Source organism: Pyrus communis, chromosome 8 (assembly GCF_963583255.1).
Source record: "Pyrus communis chromosome 8, drPyrComm1.1, whole genome shotgun sequence".
In the NCBI taxonomy this organism is placed as follows: domain Eukaryota; kingdom Viridiplantae; phylum Streptophyta; class Magnoliopsida; order Rosales; family Rosaceae; genus Pyrus; species Pyrus communis.
This window is the reverse complement of record NC_084810.1, coordinates 12,761,407-12,781,540: the sequence shown is the minus strand read 5'-3', so window position 1 is coordinate 12,781,540 and position 20,134 is coordinate 12,761,407. Positions and strand designations below refer to the sequence as shown.

Below are 20,134 nucleotides of genomic sequence, written 5' to 3'. Positions count from 1 at the left end.
GCCTAGTTCAGCAAACTCCCATCAAACTAGGTAACCCAGTTCGGTAGGCTGCAATCAAAGAAAACAGTCTAGTTCTGCAGGATCCCACTGAACAATACACCCCAGTTCAACAAGAGTCTGTCGAAATGCCTAGTATGTTTGTAGTACCCCATCTCTCTTTGATCCTGCAGTGCCCGTTCCATCTCCTCTGAATATCCAAGAGGTAAGTATTTTAAATGATAGTACAACTAATTCTGATATTGGTGTAAGTACTTATAAATTGCTAGCAAGACAAAATCGTGGTATGTCACTTGACAGGTTTTCTTCGGAAATGAATGTCAAGTATCTGATTGCTAATTATGTATCATGTGAACGTTGTTCACCAGAACATAGGGCGCTGATAAATCATTTGGAATCAATCAAAATTCCAACTTAGGTAGAAGAAGCCCTTAGAGACCCTAAGTAGACACAAGTGATGAATGAAGAAATATCAGTATTGCAGAAGAATAAAACCTGGGAGATAATGCAGTTACCAAAAAGGAAGAAACTTGTTGGCTGTCGTTGGGTGTTTACGATCAAGTACAAGGCTGATGGATCAGTGGATAGGTATAAAGCAAGGTTAATGGCTAAGGGGTATACTCAAACATATGATGTAGATTACCAAGAAACCTTTTCTCCGGTAGCAAAGATGAATACGGTATGTGTTTTGATTTCCTTAGCTGCAAATATGGATTGGTCTCTTAAACAACTTGTGCCAGTTAATAATGTTTGATTGATTTTTGTGTTTACATAGCTAGAGTAAATTGCTGAACTTTCACTTAGCTTTCGATTTCCCCCCTAAACTTTCATTTAGTTTTCTATTTCCCCCCCCCCCCTAAATTTTTCAATTGAAAAATTAAGGACTCAAACTAATTTTTTTGGCCAATTTCCCCCTGTTAGTTTTTCATTCATTCCATCCAAATTTCTGTTAAATGGAAGCACGTTCACAACATGTGAGGGTAGTTCGGTCACTTCATTTTTTAAAATAATTGAAAGCCTTAGTTTCCTAAAATGTCAACCTATGCAAATCTGTGTGATTCTATAGCTTTTTTGTATGAAGGTCTAGCGAAGTGACGCTTTTGTCCTTAAAGGAGAGTCACGTGGTGTGCATGTGATAATAATTTGATTCTTAGTGTTGAATTTTCTTCTGATAACTAAGATCATCTAGCCCCATAGAAAGAAGGAAATATAACAATTTTACGAAGAAAATGTGAAAATTGATAAAGATATAGGAAACAGAATTCCGCCTAAGAAAGATTCGAGAGAAAGAAAAAAAACCAAACAGGAAAAAGAAAATGTATGAATAGACAGGACCAAACACATCCAAAAAAAAAAAAAAACCCAAAAGAATCAAGAAATTGGAGCATCCAATGTTGACTTTTCCCTTTTCGTTTAGGAGTTATGGACTATGAGAATGCTTCGTTGGATGTATGGACACACGAGAAAAGACAAGATTAGGAATGAGGATATCCAAGGTAAATCAGAAGTAGGCGAGATTGAAGGATAAGATGAGAGAAACTCGATTAAGGTGGTTTTAACATGTGAAACAAAGATCTACGTACACTCTAGATAGAAGATGCAATTACGAGTCAGAGGCTCAGGGCCAAAGTAGCAGAGAAAGACCCAAGAAGACTTTGAAAAAGACTCTAAGAAAAAACTTGGACTACTCGAATCTAACGGAATATATGGCACTAAACTGAGCACAATGATGTTCTAGGATTCATATAACCAACCCCACATAGAGGGATAAAGATTTGTTGTTGTTGTTGTTGTTGTTCATGAGTTAAAAACGTGGCAGTAATTTGGTCGTTACGGCTCAGCAAGCATGATAGATAAATGAGTATCGTTTTCTTTCTCTTATGATTTTGATTCGACGCAGTGGGTTGCTAAAAAGATTCAAATTCAAATTCTTTTTCTTATTAGCTTTTCTTCTTAATCATTGTACTTTGAACGTATTGTTAGTAGTGCGTTTTATTCAGATGTTTCATAGACATTGGTGTTTCATGTGTGCAGGGATCTTACAATCTTAAGATGACAATCGAGGATGAACAGAACCAAAAGTTGTCTTGCATCAGTTTTAACTTCAAAAATGTGTTGCAATCTCTTATGTCTTTGATTTGAGATTTGCCATGTCCGTGTCCTTGTTTTTTGAGATTTTTCATGTCGCTTTATCGTTGTATCTGTGTCTATGCAACATAATCTGCTAGTTAAGTACCCAATGCCTAGTGCTTAGGTTTAGGCATTGTTCTTGATTGGTATGTACCATAAAACCAAATGTGTATATAAAGCGTCTTGGTGTTTTGCCACCTGTAGGGATCGGGTCGAATTCCATCAGTACTACATGTATTTTTGTAGAAAATCAAATTCAATTGAGAACATTTTAACTATATGATTCACATAAAAGAAAACATTATCATTGGTAAACGCAAGATGATCGACGAAACAATAATCAATGAACAAAGCCACTAGCGGTCTCATGCCATTCGTCTTTGACACTAAATTATATTGGTCGTTGTGTAGGTTTACTCAAATTCCTCTACGCCAAGATCAATATGTTTTTATTTATTTAGCTATATTTTAACACTAATAGGGTGGGGGAATAAATTGGTTGCTAACTCACCATTCGTGACATTCCTATTGAACGTAAAATTTCTCACTTACAAGTGAACAATGACTTAGACTGGAGAACCAAGTGGCCCCAAAATCTATCTTTACTCATATGTGAAACATTATAGGTTTGATTCTTAATAAAATAATGATACCAAATTATAATTAGTTTAGGGAACTGTTATTGGCACTCCAAAAATCTCATTCTACCTCCAAACTTTCTATATTTGGAAAGAAAAATACACTTGTGAAGAGTGTAGAATAAGATTTTTGAAGTGCCAATAACACTTCTCTTAGTTTTTTGTGGGACTTAAACTCAAATCTATGAACCCCAAGATTGTTGTTTTAGAAAGAATGGCAAAATAATATGGAGGTAGAAAGCCAAAGCCACTAAACCGGACCTGATACAAACCGTTGTCGCCCTCCTCTTTGGATCCTCTTTGTGAGGATTTCAGGAATCAGTTCATCATCTTCGTTCATCTTATATCGTGTGGTCAATTTTTATCAGGTACTTTTTGTGTTTAATTTTAAATAAAAAATTCAAAATATTTTCTGATTGCAGAACGACAAATGAACGGACACGATAAAGTGAATCCCGATTTTCACAAAGAGGATACGGATAGATCCTATTCCATGATTTTGGGCCACAACAACCCAGTAGGCCCAGTCGATTCAGCTTATGGTTTGGCGTGTATATATATATGCATATATATATGCATAGACACACGACGTTGCGCGCCATGTGTTTGATGAAATGGCTGAATGAAGTAGGCTGCCATAACTGATCTGAATTCGCACTCTGTTTGTTTGGTGCAGTTTTGAAATTTGAGAGGTGAGATGATGAGAAGGCAGGGGCAGGGACGGGGACAGGGACAGGGACAGTATGGTGATTCGGGTGCGAATGCGTATGCGGCCGGTGCTCCGATGCATCATATGTCCGGTCAAAGGATGGAGCACACGTCTAGTGATTTCGAAGGAAGGATGGAAGCTTTCACTCCACCTCCAGAGACGGACAATCCATTTGCAACTTCCAAATCAGACGGCCAATGGAGATGGGAAAGAGATGGATCAATGGGGTCAAATCCACTCACATCTCATATGTACAATGAAGGTAAGTACTCTCTCTCTCTCTCTCTCTCTCTCTCTCTCACATATACATATACGCTGGGTTTGTTGTGACATGAATTGCAAATTCAAATGTCGAAATCTTGTTACGTTTTTGTGTTGGTTAATGGGTTTGTTGTGACATGCATTTTGTTTTATTTGCTAACTGAAAAACTTGATGACTTTGGCTAGACCTCTCGCTCTTCTCACGAATTTGATGCAGCAATACCTGTAAACTATGCTGTGACGCTCAAGGTAGGAAAGGAGAAGCGCCTAGGCAGGGTTCTTTTTACAAGAATTCAGTTATTCCTGTTATGAAGAAATCATACCATAATTGTTATGATCCTGAGTCTTATTGGACAAGGAAAAGGAATCTCTTGATACTTGTCCCCTGTTTTCTTGTTGAACTTGGTTCCTAATAAGAGATAGTTATAGACTTTCCTTTACAGGATATCTCTGGTCCTCAAGGCAGATTGCTCCGAAGAAACTCTTTTTCCTAATCTGTGTCCGTTACGAAAATTAGCATATAGTCTTACTGATACTGCTACATCATTTTGCCTATTTCTGGGTGCCGTGCTGTTAAAAAGTGTCCACATCTATCTTTAGATTGGCCCCTATACCCAAACACCTCATGACAGTTCTACTTTGAGGACTCTTCTTACGGTGAGACATAAGTTCTCATTTCTTAGTGACGATTGATTATTCAAGCATCCCAATGAATTGAGAACGTAGCCACCTTTCTCCCTCTGCCACCTTCCTCATGAATACGGAAGTAAGGATCTTCGTTTGCCTCCTTTTCCTGACTGTACTAAGATATCATGGACAGCTCGAGCAGCTTTGTAAATCTAGGGATAGTTTGTGGAGGCATATGCCTAAACTAGAAAGGGTTGGTCCTGACAGAGTGAATTGGAACACGTGATAATAGTGAGTGTCGTCTTCTCCTAATAATTCCATTTTATTCTGGGAAAGTGATAATAGGCTGCACGGAATCGATTTTCCCATTGAGCATCTTGGAGTTAGGGGTTGAAAACTTATGTTGTGAGAGGGTGACTAGTTGATCCTATAGCCATCCTGTAACATCAATTATGGTAAAGTTTGGCCTTTATATCCTCTCAAATGTTACCCCATCCCCTTCACCATTCATTCTGAACGGTCCCTGGAGGCTTTTTCATCACTCCGTATTTATCCTGGACACATGGACAAAGAGATCCTGGTCACTGGCTGCTCTTTTTCTTAGTCATCTGGGCTTACGGGCTCTTTTGCTTCTCCAATCTGTCCTGGAGCAACTTGTTCTCCCGGAATGCTCTTGGGTTAGAGCTCATTTCTTTGGCTAAATGCTTTTTCCGATGGGCCTCAATAGCTAATATAGCTACATCAGTTGGCCTATTTTTGGTGTTTGGGCCAGCAGCAGCTCTGCTCAGATCAACTTTCCGTAGGCCTCTTTTTTTACAACTCTTCATGTACTCCGTCCTAGACTTTAGCAAGATTCAAACTTAGTTTTATTCTATCTAATTCCTGGGTTGCATGATTTGTCCTTTAAGCTCTCAGGTGTTGTCTTGAGCTAACTCTTCAACTATTTGTTTAATCAGCTAATTTGACCATATAGTTTAACCTGTGGTAGTGCACATAAGAGATAAATGTTGCCATGTTAGAAACATAAATAGTACATATGTACCTCAGTTTAGGAAAATAATGAAACTGATCCTGATGTTTGGGGAGAGGGTTTGGGATTGATGATGTGGCTTTTATTAGTTAAAATTAATACATGTTAGTAAATACTGAGGAAGAATTATGGTTGAGACACATAATTCCAGGAAATTTTGGAACTCAACAATGGTTGATTTACGCTTCTTTTGGCTCTGCATCATATTTTAGATGTCACATTCCTATCATTTTACGGTCAATTGCAAATGTTATAATATAGAAACTCCCACCTGAAAGCAGCTGGATTAGGTGCTCAGATGAGGGCCTCTAGAAAAATATGCCTTATACTTTCCTGGTTGATGCTTAGTTCACATGCTTGGCTTGCAGGTCAAGGAGGTGATACATCAAGATCCTATTTCCAAGGTCAAAGGACTGATTCAAAACATACTTTGGAGAAACAGAGCAACAACGATTCCCGATCTCAACCTCTTAATGAGGAGATGGACCTTGTATATGAGGACAAGCCTTCGTCGCAGACTTTTGAAGATCTTGAGAAGAAGTTCCTTGATGACATTAGAAATCTAGCCAAGGAACAAAGTGATGCGGAGAATGCAGAAAATGCTAGGCATAGAGAGGTTAGTTTATATTTAATATCTGGAAGTGAATTTTCTTTTATATTTATGCCTTGGATTCCCGATTTGCTTTATTTGGGTTTTTGTGGTATATTTCCCAACCCCCCTTTTTTCTCTGAAAACAAACATATTTTTAATTTATCAGGAAAAGTAAAAGTGCATGTTCTATTAGTTAGCCTCGTCTTAGTATGCTTACCTTATGAACTCATCTTTAAACACAACTTGAACATTCACCTAGTCATTCCTTGGAAAGATATTTTTTATCCATTCAAAATCTATTTCAGGAGTCATAAAACATAAAAAGAAACTGATGTTTCAATTGCCATAATATGCCCCAAACACAAGCAAGCGATCATGGGCATGACTAACCCAAGCAAAGCTAGGCTTGTGCATTGCAAGTGTGGCCCCCCATGAAGCACCGATTCGTAACCAGGGTGACGAATTTGTACGGGGATGTTTTCGATTGTCCACTGATTCGCGAATCACTGAAACAACTACTTCCGATACGCGGCTGGTGCTCGCAGAATCGCCTGTGAGACGGCTGCAATACGTTTGAGCCTATCCCACTCTAAGTTAAGTTACCCAATCCCTATTAGAATTAATCTTTAGGGTTGGTATTTGATATTTTGTTATGCTATGTGCTTTGGATTTGAATCATTCAGTTGGTCAAGATGATATATTTTATGTTATTTTTTAATTTTTTTTTATTTATAATTAACGTATCCATGCCATCCCCATGTATTGAAATTTTGTGTTTTCACGAATCACCAAATTGAATCATATCGTACCACAGTCCCGTACCCGTCTTCATGCTCCCTAACAGCCAAGCAGATAAACCGTTTGATATTCCTTTTTGAACCTGATTTAAAGTGGTGGGAGAGATGAAGGGTAAATGCAGATTGAATTAGCTTTATCAAGGCAATTATTAAATGAAAAAGAATTTTAGTGAAACTATGACATAAATTAGGTGAAAGATATTTCATCGTCTCTGTTATTATCTTCAACTTTTGATTTTATTGTTTCTGTCTTATTTCTGCCTGTATGGTGATCGACTGATAGATTGCTGTGAGGTTTTTTTTTTATATTTAATTTGTATTTTTTATTTTTTGGCTAGATGAGAATTTTACCCGAATTTTATGAGGTTAACATGCCTATAGTTGACGTATATTTTTTGACTTCATGCTCATCCAATCCTTTCCTTCCTTTATTAATAGTTTTGGGATTATACATGTGTAGCTTTGTTGTTATCAGGTCAGGAAATAATGTTGCTTAAGTAACAGATTGAGCCATAGTGGATAGTAATTTTCGGTGCTTGATCCTGTAACAATCACTAGCTGGAACCTTGATACCTGTAAGGGTTATCTTTTGCTTCAAAGCTTATTTTCACTGTTTTAGAACAGGTATCTTTTTTCTGCAAGTCCTAGAGATAGAACTGCCAGTTAACTCCCCCCCTTTCCAAATCCATTTAAAACTGAGTACAGTAACAAATGCTTTTTATGGGATCTGTTACTGTTTCTATGTAAGTTGAATTAATTGGTCCAAATGGAAGGAGAAACAAGGAAATTCAGAACTTCATATACATACATTTGTACGCCGATTATAGATTGCTGAACCATTGCTATTAAATTCTTCCGGGGCAGTAAAAGTAGCAAAACCTGAATGTCTTTTTACTATTTGGAATGTGAGAGCAAACCTTTATGACACATCATTGCGAAACTAGCACATATACAGTTTTCCTGGATGGGTCTGGATATGTGTGCTTGAGACTTCTTCGGACTTAGATTTGTGCAGAAGTTCTTCATGGATGGTATTACTCTCCTTTTCATGTTTAGTAATTCTCCTGTCCTTTTTTCCAAATAGAGAAAACTCAAAAGCCATCATTTGAGCCCCAAACTCAGGGTTTAGATATATTTGAACATGGTTAGGTATTCTCTGATGCCCTACGAATCAAACTTATGCCTTGTGAAAGTATATTTTCCATCTACTCACCAGATGTATTTCGGATTATAGTTAGTTTTCTCAAGTCACTAAAACTGGACATGGCTGTGGTCACCATCTTCCGAAACCATAAAACTGTTCTTATTAGGGGTTGCAAAGTGTGGATAACATGTACTTCTGGCAATGACATTTCTTTTCCTTGGATAGAATACGACCTAAAAGGTTTCAATGTTTTGCGTGTTCTTTCCTTTTTCTCACATCCTATCTTTAACTGAGGACGAGGATTTATTTCATGCTTTTATTCCATGTAGATAGATAATAGATGTTCATTTGTCCTTGTTATTTATATCTTACATGTAAGTGCATCGTGATGGTTTCTCAGAAAATTGGCGCTGTCAATGCTCAATACCAAGAACAGCTAGCATCACTTCGGTCACGGCATGCTAAACTCAGAGATGAATTACTTGAGAGGGAATCAAATGCCCGACGGCATCAATACCAGCAATCCGTGATGGATCGTTACCCGAACAGCAGCATGGTCCCCTCTGATCATCGTGGGTACAGTGGACCTGCAGCCTCGGCTCCTGTTGGCGAAGCACGCCGAGGCTATAATACTGATCAATATGATTCATACAATGAGCGAGCTCGATTTCTTGGAGGTTCTCGGGATCATGGGTTTGAGTCTAGAGGTCCATATCCCGGAGGCCGAGTCTATGATACCGGGTCACGGTACTACTGATTCAGCGTGTATTTGGTCAGGCAGCTTAATATACAAGTAAGATATTAACTGTGATGATGTTTTAACTAATTTTGCAGTGTTATTTTGGTATGATGTTTTCCAGATACTGCTATTTGATGTCTAGCAATGGATTCGAGACTAACCAATCATCCCCTTTCAATGGCCCAAACGTATTGAGAAGTAACATATCCCTTTTTTCTTTTTTTTTTTTTTTTTTTTTTTTTTTTTTTTTTTTTTTTTTTTTTGGTGTGTGGGATCTTTGGTTTTTTCTTTCACGGGGAAGCACGTAGTTTTCTAATTTTATAGTTGGGAGATTATCGTATCTTTTTTTTTATTTTTTTTATTATTATTTATTTATAGAAAACTAATTAAAAGAGTTGGAAAATTTTGAGTTTTAACGCTAAAGATAAAATAAGGGGTAAAGTGAATAGTACCAGGATTGACTAAATGAACAGTACTGGGAGTTTTTCTTTAAAGTTTTTTTTTATTTTTTATTTTTATTTTTTATGGCTACAATACTTATACATATACAGGCCCTTTAAGGGAAGTGATTCTTTTTTTTTTTTTGAAAAAATAGGGATGGGGCCCAGACAATTCAAAGACAATTCAAACCATCTATTTTGAAAGTCTCGATTCATAAATTATCTTTACAAAAATTAAATTAAATCTAAAATCATTTGCTTATTTAATTATCATGATGAAATTTCAATGTTTCTAAGAGAACAAAGTGTTCGTTAATTTTTTTGAACTCATTTAGATGCCTAATATATTATTGATTTGGCTAATATTTTGTAAAGATGATTTATGAGGTGTAACTTGAAAAAATAGACGGTTCGGATCATCTAAGTTCAATTTGGTGTGTGCCCCACAACTAATCTCTATTTTTATAAAAATATGAGGATATTTTACCTTAAAGGCTTCCAATGCATATATATCTAATCCAATTACCATTTCAACGGTCGCATAGTGATTCTTTCACATGAATTATATTTGATTGTCAAATGATGATTATACTAAATACATATAAGTATTGTAGCCAATCTCATATTTTAATTTATTCTTTCTTTTTCTTTTGGTTAAAAAAATGAGTGATGCTACAGACACCAAATTTGTGTGATGTGACACATTTTACATTATATAGGCACATTTGAAACTGATTTTAAAATGGTTGAAAAAGCTTTTGGTGAAATTTTTTTTTTTTTAAACTAATCGTTAGTTAAAATGCAAGTGAATCATGAAAACCACTTAAAGTACTTCTTGCAAGAAGCACATAATGGATGCTTCTTGTAGGAAGCACTTCAAACTGCTTTGGAATCTAAAAACATTTTCTCTAAAAATACTTTTAGTCATCTTAAAAGCACTTTTAAACAAACCTTATACGGTCATCCTCTTTCCACTTTGACCTGATAATTTTCTGCTCGACCCAACAACACATCATGAAACGACACTAAATAACGGGTTTTGTGTCAACACGTTAATTAATTGGATCACCCGTTAATAATGGGTTCTAACATATTTACTGGCGAGTAACCTGTTGAGAAAAAAATTAGTTTGATAATTTTTAACTAAAAAAACCTTACTAGTTACTAGAATAGCTAGTATTTAATATCACATAAGTAAGATTAAAAAATTCCAAAACAAATTTAAAATATCAACGCAACTTAAATATACAAAAGCACATTAAAAAAATCTTAATAATTAATTTACTAGTATAAAAAAATGTGAATGCTCATGATCTCATCCTCTATACTTTAACGATGTGCACATCATCGTTTAGATTTTTAATACCCAACAATAGGGAGTCAAAGCTTTCCATCATTCAGCAGAGGAATAGTTCCATGGTATTTATCATCCAACCATTAATTGAATTTTCTATCATGATAAACCATGATTTGAGCCTATCTATGGCTATAACTATGTGATTCTATAAGCTAACAAACACTCACGAATAGTGTTTCTGTGGATTTCAACATAAATAAAAATTCATAATAATTAATGCACAAGTGTGGAAATATGAAAAGAATATACAAACGCTCGTGATTACATCCGTTATGCTTAGATGATAGTTACATCGTTGTTTAGACTTTTAAAACCTTGCAAACTCTCATGAATAGTGTTTTTGATTGAATGCAAAATTAATGAAAATTCATAATAATTAATGTAGAAGTGTGAAAAAGGTAAATAATAAAAAATACAATCACTCGTAATGACAAGTTTTACAACTTTCGTGAAGAAGTCAACTCTGAAATTCGACACCATAATTCATTAACCCTAGATTTATATTTAATCGTCGATTGTCGTTTACGCTCTACTTTTCTCATCGGATTTCATTTTTTAGATTTTCTTTTTTTTAAAACATGATCTTTTAACAAATGCAGAAAAATGAACGGTTCGAATCATTGGTACCACGTTTCAATAGTTTTAGAGACTTTATAAATTTCGAGCAATTTTCACTAACTGTAAAAATCTTAACGTGATATTAATGATCTGAACCGTTCATCTTTCTGCATTTGCTAAAAGATACAAAAAAAATATGATAAAACAAAATTCGGTGAGAAGAATGAAGCATAAACGTAACCGACAATCAAGGGTTAAATTTAAATCTATAAATTATGGGATTATGGTGGCGAATTTTAGAGTTGACCTCCTCACAAAACTTGTAGAGCTTGTCATTATGAACGTTTGCGTGCATATATATATATATATATATATATATATATATATTTTATATTTTTTTACATTCTTCACAAAACTTTTATGTTTTGAAGTAATAATATTCATGTGACAATGTGGTATACAAATACTAATTTAGTATTATATTTTTCATTTGATTATTTATTGAAGTAAAATATATATTTTTAATGGATAACGGGTTAGGTTATATTACCCGTTGGTTCAAGTTAGGATGATGTCATATTACCTGTTGATTTTAACATATGTTACACAGCACGACACATTAAGATATCAGGTATGGAATCGAAAACAACATGAATGCGAAAACACGACGTGAACTACTTAAGATATCAGGTATGGAATCGAAAACAACATGAATATGAAAACACGACATGAACTACGGGTCTTTGTAGTTTAATTATACTAGTAGCGCAACCTCATTCGTATACATGCCATTTATGGTTCCTAAAGCGGATATTAAACGAGGAAGGTGGCCCTTGTTAAATTAAAAGGTAGTAATTTTATACACACATTTTCTCCTTATGGATAATTAACAAAATAACTTCTTGTAATTAATGTAGAATTTAGCCTCTAATACTTGTTCTTGTTTTCTCAAATTTACATTCCATATCTCAATTTTTTTCTTAGGTTTTAAAGACAAAATGGTCTTTAAGATTGGCATAACTCCTCACTTTGGTCCCTGACATTGAAAAATCAATAGAAGTGGTCCCAGAGTTTGTCCACTATCAATCATTTTATTCCCTTTGTGAAAAATCTCCATTAAATGAAAAAAAAAAAAAAAAAAAGTGGAGGGATTGACAGGACAAAAATACAATCCAATTAGTAATATACACATAGTCATCTGCCCTGCAATTAATTTTGGACTAATCACTATATCCTCTTATTAAGTTTATCAAAGATTTATTACTTTTAGGGCACACATCCAACAATTTATCACTCATTTCAAATTAAAATTAAATAATCATCAAGCAAAAGTAAAAATATCCCACCTGACAACAACCGCCTTTCTCACTAGGATTCTCCCAGCCTAACATGGATTACTATCCTTACAAGGACTTTTCTAATTAATATAAATACACCCCATGTTGGAAATGCCCTAAAGTCAATCATAAGATGATACCTTACAGACTTTTCACACGTTAAACTAAACTAGTTTAATACAAGGGCAAAAAATTATTGTTTAAAAAGCTATCTCAGTAAGTGTTATACCCTTAAATGATAAGTCCAAGGAATATGTAATTAAGAGAATCTGATCTTAAAAATTTAGATTCATGAGACCTTTCTCTTTCATACACATATTCTAAACGGTTCTGATTATAGGACAATCAGGCATTGGTAATCCGGATAGATCAAGTACATAATATATCTTCTCTCCCTAGAGAGTGATTGGTCTCAAGTCATCTGTGTGAATGACACCAAGACAAGTACGTAGATGGTCAATAGAGAGTCAGTCCACTGAATGTGATCAACAAGGAGTTCTCATACTCATGTCACAAGAGAACTCATATTTGAGATAGTGCAAAGGTAGTCATTTGACCTCAGACATCATAGTTGTCTTGTTGTTAGGTCTTTAGTCTTTGACTGTGTTCAAGTCATTCCATTTGAGGATGTCCACGTTATAGTTGAGGTTAAACTACTTTATTGTGTGGGCATGTGAATGCATAACAAGGGATCTCTAACCTTCAAATGTTGAGGGAGAATACTCTATGATATGATTAAGAATCTATGGCCAAATTGTGAATGAGATTTAGGAAGACATTCCAAATCACATTCAAGGTAATCATATAGATAAAAAATCATATTGGATAGAAGATATGAATTAACTATGAACCAAATAATGTGATCAAGTGTCTTGATTTAGAGATGGGCCTTATTGCATTGTAATCCCAAACTGAATAGGTTCTCCAACCTCTTCTGATTAGCTTGGGTAGCCATGACATATTGTTAGTGTCACTCATGGTTTGTGGAAGCCCTAAAGATGAATAATCACTAAAGAGAGAATTGAAAGTAAGTTTCAAGTCACAATTGATTAAAACGAGTTCTAATCGTTCACCGCTAGCTAAAAGGAACCTAATGGGTCGCTGTAAGGTAACGATTAAAGGATATAACGAAGATGAGTAAGGACAATTAAATAGTTTAATTCTATATGGCTAGAATTAATTACTATGTTAATTAATCAAACGAATATGTTCGTTTTAAACCTCAGATTAGTTTAGGTCTTGGGTTAGGCTATTGAATGGTCAAACCCATTAGCTTAAGTTGTATGACAACTTAAACACTGTAAAGTCTAGCTTTAAGTGTTTGGCTTTCCTTGTCAAATATTGTAATTGAACCATCACACATGCTCAATCTAGCTTTAGAATATACTTAAATTATGGGTTGTTGATGCTAGAGTAAATGTTCAAGAAGTGGCACATTTCAATTCAAAGGTTTGTTCATGCATGTGCATTTCATATCTCTATTTGTGTTGCATTATGTCTAGTTTGATTGTCTAGTCAATTTTGCGCGCTGACTTTCAGCTGTCTAAGCACACAAATTAAGACAGCCCACATAGGCTGATTGACACCTTTCTGATGGTTCTGGCTATTGATCTGCCTAGATGTCTTTTATAGCCGATAAGTGTCCTAAGGACGAGTTCGCTGATGGAAAATCTGACTTCCTTGGGTATATTTACTTCTAGGGTTTCAGATTTGTTCTTAAGGTTTTAGAATTTATTTGTTAGAGAGAGAGTTGCTTCAAGGCTTGAAGCTTGCATCTTCTCCATTTATGAACCCTAACTGCCAAACCTTCCTCATGCATTAAATGCCCAATCATTGTATATTAGGGTTGCATTATTTTAAGACTTTGCATTTATGTCTTGTTCTGGTTTTAAGCTTTAAATTCGTTTTAGACCAAGCTTTTGGATTCAAGTTAGATTCTCCCTTCAAATTTTGACTGGAGAATCTGATTGGTCAGTTGAATCCAGATTTCATGTGCATATCATAAAATCATATCACATCATTGATCGTGTTGATCTCTATGCCACAAGGTGCTCAGGAAGAGATGCCACTTCGTGAAGACCAAAGGAGTCCGTCTCGTGTAAGGCAAGGTTGCACAAAGGTAAAGCTACTCCGTAGATAGGGATCTAGGAATTGAGCTTGTGTGATCTTTGTATGTACCTTTGTTTACACTAGTAGATTGCACTCAATGGAGAGTCCCTGGTTTTTTAACCTAGAGGTGGGTTTTTTCTGCAAAAAATATCTTGTGTTCAAGTTATGTTTATTGTGTCATACATCCCACACACACATACATGGTACATATATATGTTGAACATCTAAATGGTATGTGTTCACTGTTATGCTCACTTGACACATTGATAACTTGCAACAAACTATAGCTTTGCTATTTAGGATAGTTTTTGGAAATTGAAATTGGTATTTGAATGTTAGATTTATTGACTAACAAATCTATCTTAGTTGACTAGCGGGCTTGACTAGTCAGTCCAGCGGATTATAATTTTTATATACAGGTTATTCCACCTGTTACCAATTTCAAACGCAAAAGGGTTCAAGACTTTCTAACATAGTGAGGCCAGCCATATAGAAGGTTTAACTTAATTTCAAGTTTGCCACTCAAATGTTGGTTGTATAAAAGTGAAGTCATAGGCTTAACCTCGTTAGGGTTTTTATGAGGCAAAGAGAGAAACACAAACTCTTCCTTCCATATCACTTATCTCCTTCCTCAATCCTTCCTTGGTGTGGAACTTAGAGGCTCTCTCATTTGGGCACTTTTTGAGAATCCTTCTTCCATCCAAATCTAAGAAGAAATGGAACCAAGAAACAAAGTTTATCATCCATATCCAAGGAGCCAAGGGCCAAAGATGCAGAGGAATGAAGACCCTCTCATGGGTGATTAACTTTTGCTAAGCAAAGAGGTGCTTTAAAGGTATAAAGAATCTGAACTCTCTTTGTTCTTTTGAGTTGAGTCTTGGTTCACCACACATACTAGGCTTTGAATTTCATGGTTTAAGCTTTGTTTTAGAGTGCTTACAAGCATACTTCTGATATTTAATTGTTAAATTCATGTATTATGTTGTTCAATGAACTTGGTTTATAAAAAAATTTCCTTCACCCCCTAGGTTTCACATAAAAGGTATCACATACATATTCTCTCTAGTCCATTGCTTGAGTTCTAAGGGCGCATTTGTTTGCCCTTGGTTAGCATCACCGAACTGGATTGGCTTAGCTAAGATTACCAGTCTGTGTTTGCTGTGAGCAAGGACTTACTTTAATGAAACTAAGTGGGACTCGTGTCACCTAAATCCTTCATTATGTGGTCTTAGCGAGATCCCTCTTATTGATAGGGATTTTACCGAAGCTGAAGGTAGCTTGCTTACCAAGCCAAGGAAGTCCCTTTCTTGACTTGGTCTGTTTGCATTATACCTATACCTTTTTCTCTCGAATAATAGAAGATTGGTAATCCCGTTTCCAACACTGTGTTGTTTACACGGCTACGATGTCTGCAACCTTGCGTTGTCGATCTCCATTGTCCCACGAATCCAGTCACCAAATCTTACCTTTTTGTAAATCTTCATCATCTTGCAAACCCAACTCTCAACGACCTTCGCATGTTTAAGGATCCGAGGACGAAAAATGGAAGTTGGACCCGCTCTGGATTTGATCTAATACTGTAATTCCAGCTCCCCCCGCTACCTTGTAGCTCCAAGTCTCGTCAGGCCATTTCCTTTAAGGCAAAACAAAACAAATTCAAGTTTCAAACTTTGAAGAAGAAGATGAAAGCCAAAGTAATTTGAGGTGAAACAAAAAAGAAAAAAAAAAGAACAAAAAAAAAAAAAGGGAGATGAGAGAAAGACAGTGGGATATAGAAAATGAGGGAGAAAAAGAAGGAGATGAGAGGAAGAGTGGCCGGAGAAAAAGAGCGAGAGGTTTCAAGGGAGGAATAGAATCTTAAAAAAAAAAAAAAAAAGGTAAATTAATAATAAAATATTGATATAAATGGTTTAAATAATATCGTATTAGAGCTTCTTAATTATCTTGCTTCTTAGTCCAACACTATACTAAACACTTCACTAAATCATTCCATCTTAGTATCTAAAGCTAATCCAATTCGAGATGTCTGGTGCAACAAATGCACCATAATAGTCTTATAGACATGACCGTCAGAGAGTCCTTGATGGTAATAAGAATTCTAACTAATATTGAGTCTAAAAAATTTGGTAATTAGAATTCTAACTAATATTAAGTCTAAAATTTTCCAAAAGTTGCCACCAACAATTGGTGGCGACGAAAGTTCCCTGGGTTAATTGACTTAGGGATTTTACCAATTTGAAAACCATTGTTCAATTATTGACTTTATAAGCATAATAAAATACAAATACAAATAAGCACTAAATTCAATTTTAACATTTAAACAAGCAAACGAAAAATTATGCAAATAACAATTAATCACAACAATGAAACAAGTCCACATATGGGTAAGTGTGACGAGTAACATAATTACATGTAATTGCTATTAACCTGCATAGTTAGTGGAACATTAGATTCCTTTTAAGTAATTTAATTTAAACTATGTAATGGAGGTTAGTCGACGTCAGTGTTTTTAATATCGGTATCGGTGAAAATATCTATATGCAAATTTGTGGAATTATTGACTGATATATTGAGTATTGATACCGGTTACTTTAGATGAAAATGATGAAAAATTAAAATGAAACTTTAGGGACTGTGAAACAATGGTTTAGACGAAAAATAAGAGTTTCTTCGATATTTAACATATGTGTTAGAATTATCGACAATATCTGTCGATTTTAGACTAATCCTAAACTTAAGAGTTTCTTCGATATGAGGTGAAATTTAGATTCACTCCCCCAAGTTCTATATCTTTCCCCAATTTTTTAGATATTTCCATAAAAATATCGACCATATCGAAAAAAATTTAAACACTAGTCGACTTGTGTTTTCATCTTATCTAAGCCTTCATAAACTAACGATTAGTTTATAATTACAACTATATCCACACAAATAAATTTCAGGTGAACATGAACAATTGCTTAGGCTATCTCCAATGGAGATGGCTATGGGGCTATAGGCCAAGTTTTTGCTCGAAATGCCACAAAACCCAACTTCAATGGAAGGCTGGGCCAAAGGATAGCTAAAAGACAATCGGGCTGGGTATGTTGAGTCCGCCTAGCAGCCCCTTAGCTCCATTTAGTAATTTTTTTTTATTTTGGACAAGTGTGCCCCTTTTGGTACAATCATCAGCTATCTTCAAGGATAATGCTCTTATGCCCTTGGTAATGGTCCCATTGGTCTTACAAAGATAACGGCTATCTTCACTCTTGACTCCAATTAAAAGTAAAAAATCCCCAGGGAAGACTAAATAATTTTGTTCTATTAATCTAATTTACTTTGTTCAAAATAGTCTTAAACTTAAGAAAGTTGAGTTGAAATATCCTTTCAAAGAGTATTCCGTTATGTATTTCAACAATCAAAATTATTTATATTTTTTTCAATTATCTAAAAAGATTATTTTTGTAAAAAATTATCCGAGTTCAACAATGTTTAGTCATTGCAAGTGACCATTTACCACAGTGGTGGAAATGAGTTGAGTCATTTCATGATGGCATGGGTTTAAACTTTGTCAGTGGCTAATATAACATCTAATCTAAAAAAATCTATCGTTTAACAAAAAAAAAAAAAAAGGTTTAGTTATTCTTTTTAAACAATCAATATTATCACTAAGGGGGGAGGGGGTGAGATTAGCCTCACAATGGGCTAGCAATAATGTAGTTCAAATTCGCCTTTGGCAATAATCAAACCTAAGATCTCTCACTTACAAGTGAAGAAGAATACTGTTAGACTATAATACCAAGTGATTTACGTAGATAATTCTTAAAAGAGAATGTAGATACTAAATAGTTTAGAACGGTGAATGACACTAAAAAAGAGTGATGTACCTAATAAAGTCAATACATGCAGAAAAATGTAGCCATATCTTATATAACCTTATTTTAATATTTTAATGTAATTCAATTAACCAATAAGTAAAAGAACAAACTTAAAAGAATAATGTTGTAGCCTATTTTATCTAACGAGGGGAATGGGCCCGGGGGCAAGGAAAGATTGAGAGAGAGAGAGAGAGAGAGAGAGAGAGATGTGTTTGTAGAATCGTAGGGGAATGTGTGTTGTTATCCCTCCTACGTAGTTCATTTATTTATAATAATAAGGGAGAGAAGAAATCCTTCATCCCTAAGGAATACAAGTCATAATGGGAAAAGGATAACTAGAATCAAATCTAATCTAGGATTTACACAATCATACTTTAATAGGAAGTTTACAACACTCCCCCTTGAGTGTGTAAATACTCAAGGTAGATTCAGCATCATGTAGAAGTTGAGGAAGTCGACTCATCGGCATTGATTGAAAGGAACACGCGATTCTCAAAAAGGTAGAAACTTGCATATGGAAGTAAGTCGCACAAAAAATCCTAAGGCTATGGCAAAAACCCGAGTAGGGACAAAATCCATAGCCTAAGGAAAAATGCGTGAGAAATGAAATGTCAAAAGAAACGTCTACGGGACATCATCAGGGATATGATCAACCTAAGGTGGGTACCTTGTTAAAACCTAGTTAGGTAGCAAAAACCCAGTGGAAAAATGCTCCTAATCATGGGGAAAAATAGTACATTAAGATCAAGCAAGTATACTTCAGGATACTCCCCCTGAGTTTGACATAATTCCAAAGAGAACTAGCAATTATGCATACTTATTCCTTGAACAAGCTTCTGAAATGTCATCTTAGACATTGATTTGGTGAAGAGGTCGGCTAGATTATCTTGTGAACGAATTTGCGTGACTTCAATTTTTTGATGCTCTTGTTGTTAATGTGAGAAGAAGAACTTCGGCGCAATATGTCTGGTGCTGTCTCCTTTGATGTAACCCTTTTTGAGATGTTCGATGCATGTTGTGTTGTCTTTATAGATCGTCGTAGGGACATCAACAACGATAACACATATCTGCATCCATGGTTTCAGGTGCTTTGCACTTATTCTTGAAGTTCGGGGCCTTAAGAGTGAGGTTTGGGCACTTCTGGGCTTTGTTTTCTCCCTTAGATGGGCCTTGACTCTGTTGACCTTGACGAGGTGGCTTCTGGCAGCCCTTACTACGCCTCTTTTGGCTTTTTGGCCGTTGGTTCGTGCTATAGTGTGCTTCAGGCACAACAGTCGCCCTAGTCGGTCGAGCTTGATGATTCTTCATCAACAGCTGATTCTGCTTTTCAGCGAGAAGTAAAACAGAAATTAAATCCGAGAACTTAGTGAACTTCTGAGCTTTATATTGTTGCTATATGGCAATATTAGTAGCAGAGAAGGTCGAATAGGTCTTTTCTAGGAGATCCTCTTCGGTCAAAGTTTCGTTACAAAACTTGAGAAGTGATTAGATTCGACAAACTTCAGAATTATATTCATTCACGAACTTAAAGTCTTGGAAGTGCAAATGCTGCCAATCATGTCTTGCTTCAGGCAAGAATATGTCCTTTTGGTGATCAAAACAATTGGCCAAAGCGGCCCATAGTGCTTGTGGATCCTCCTCAGCAAGGTACTCGGTTTGCAGGGTGTCATGAATATGTCTTCGGATGAAGATCATCGCAGTGGCTTTCTCAGCTTCGCCAACTGGGTTGTCTGTTTCATCTTCAATGGTGGGACGCAAGTTCTTTGTAGTAAGGTGGAGCTTCACATTTTGGATCCACTTGAGGTAGTTCAT

At 35.6% G+C, this 20,134-nt stretch overlaps 2 protein-coding genes across 2 annotated transcripts; one reads left to right on the top strand and one right to left on the bottom strand.

The window, feature by feature from the left end:
* Positions 1 to 3,375: 3,375 nt before the first annotated feature.
* On the top strand, positions 3,376 to 8,772 carry LOC137743391 (uncharacterized). Its single transcript, XM_068483273.1, has 3 exons — positions 3,376 to 3,736; positions 5,761 to 6,008; positions 8,326 to 8,772. The coding sequence occupies exons 1-3, from the start codon at positions 3,463 to 3,465 to the stop codon at positions 8,680 to 8,682; spliced, it is 879 nt and encodes a 292-aa protein (XP_068339374.1). The 5' UTR covers positions 3,376 to 3,462; the 3' UTR covers positions 8,683 to 8,772.
* A 10,597-nt stretch (positions 8,773 to 19,369) lies between these two features.
* LOC137742972 (uncharacterized) lies at positions 19,370 to 20,134 on the bottom strand. Its single transcript, XM_068482898.1, has 2 exons — positions 19,823 to 20,134; positions 19,370 to 19,714 (listed from the first exon to the last, which is right to left on the bottom strand). The coding sequence occupies exons 1-2, from the start codon at positions 20,132 to 20,134 to the stop codon at positions 19,370 to 19,372; spliced, it is 657 nt and encodes a 218-aa protein (XP_068338999.1).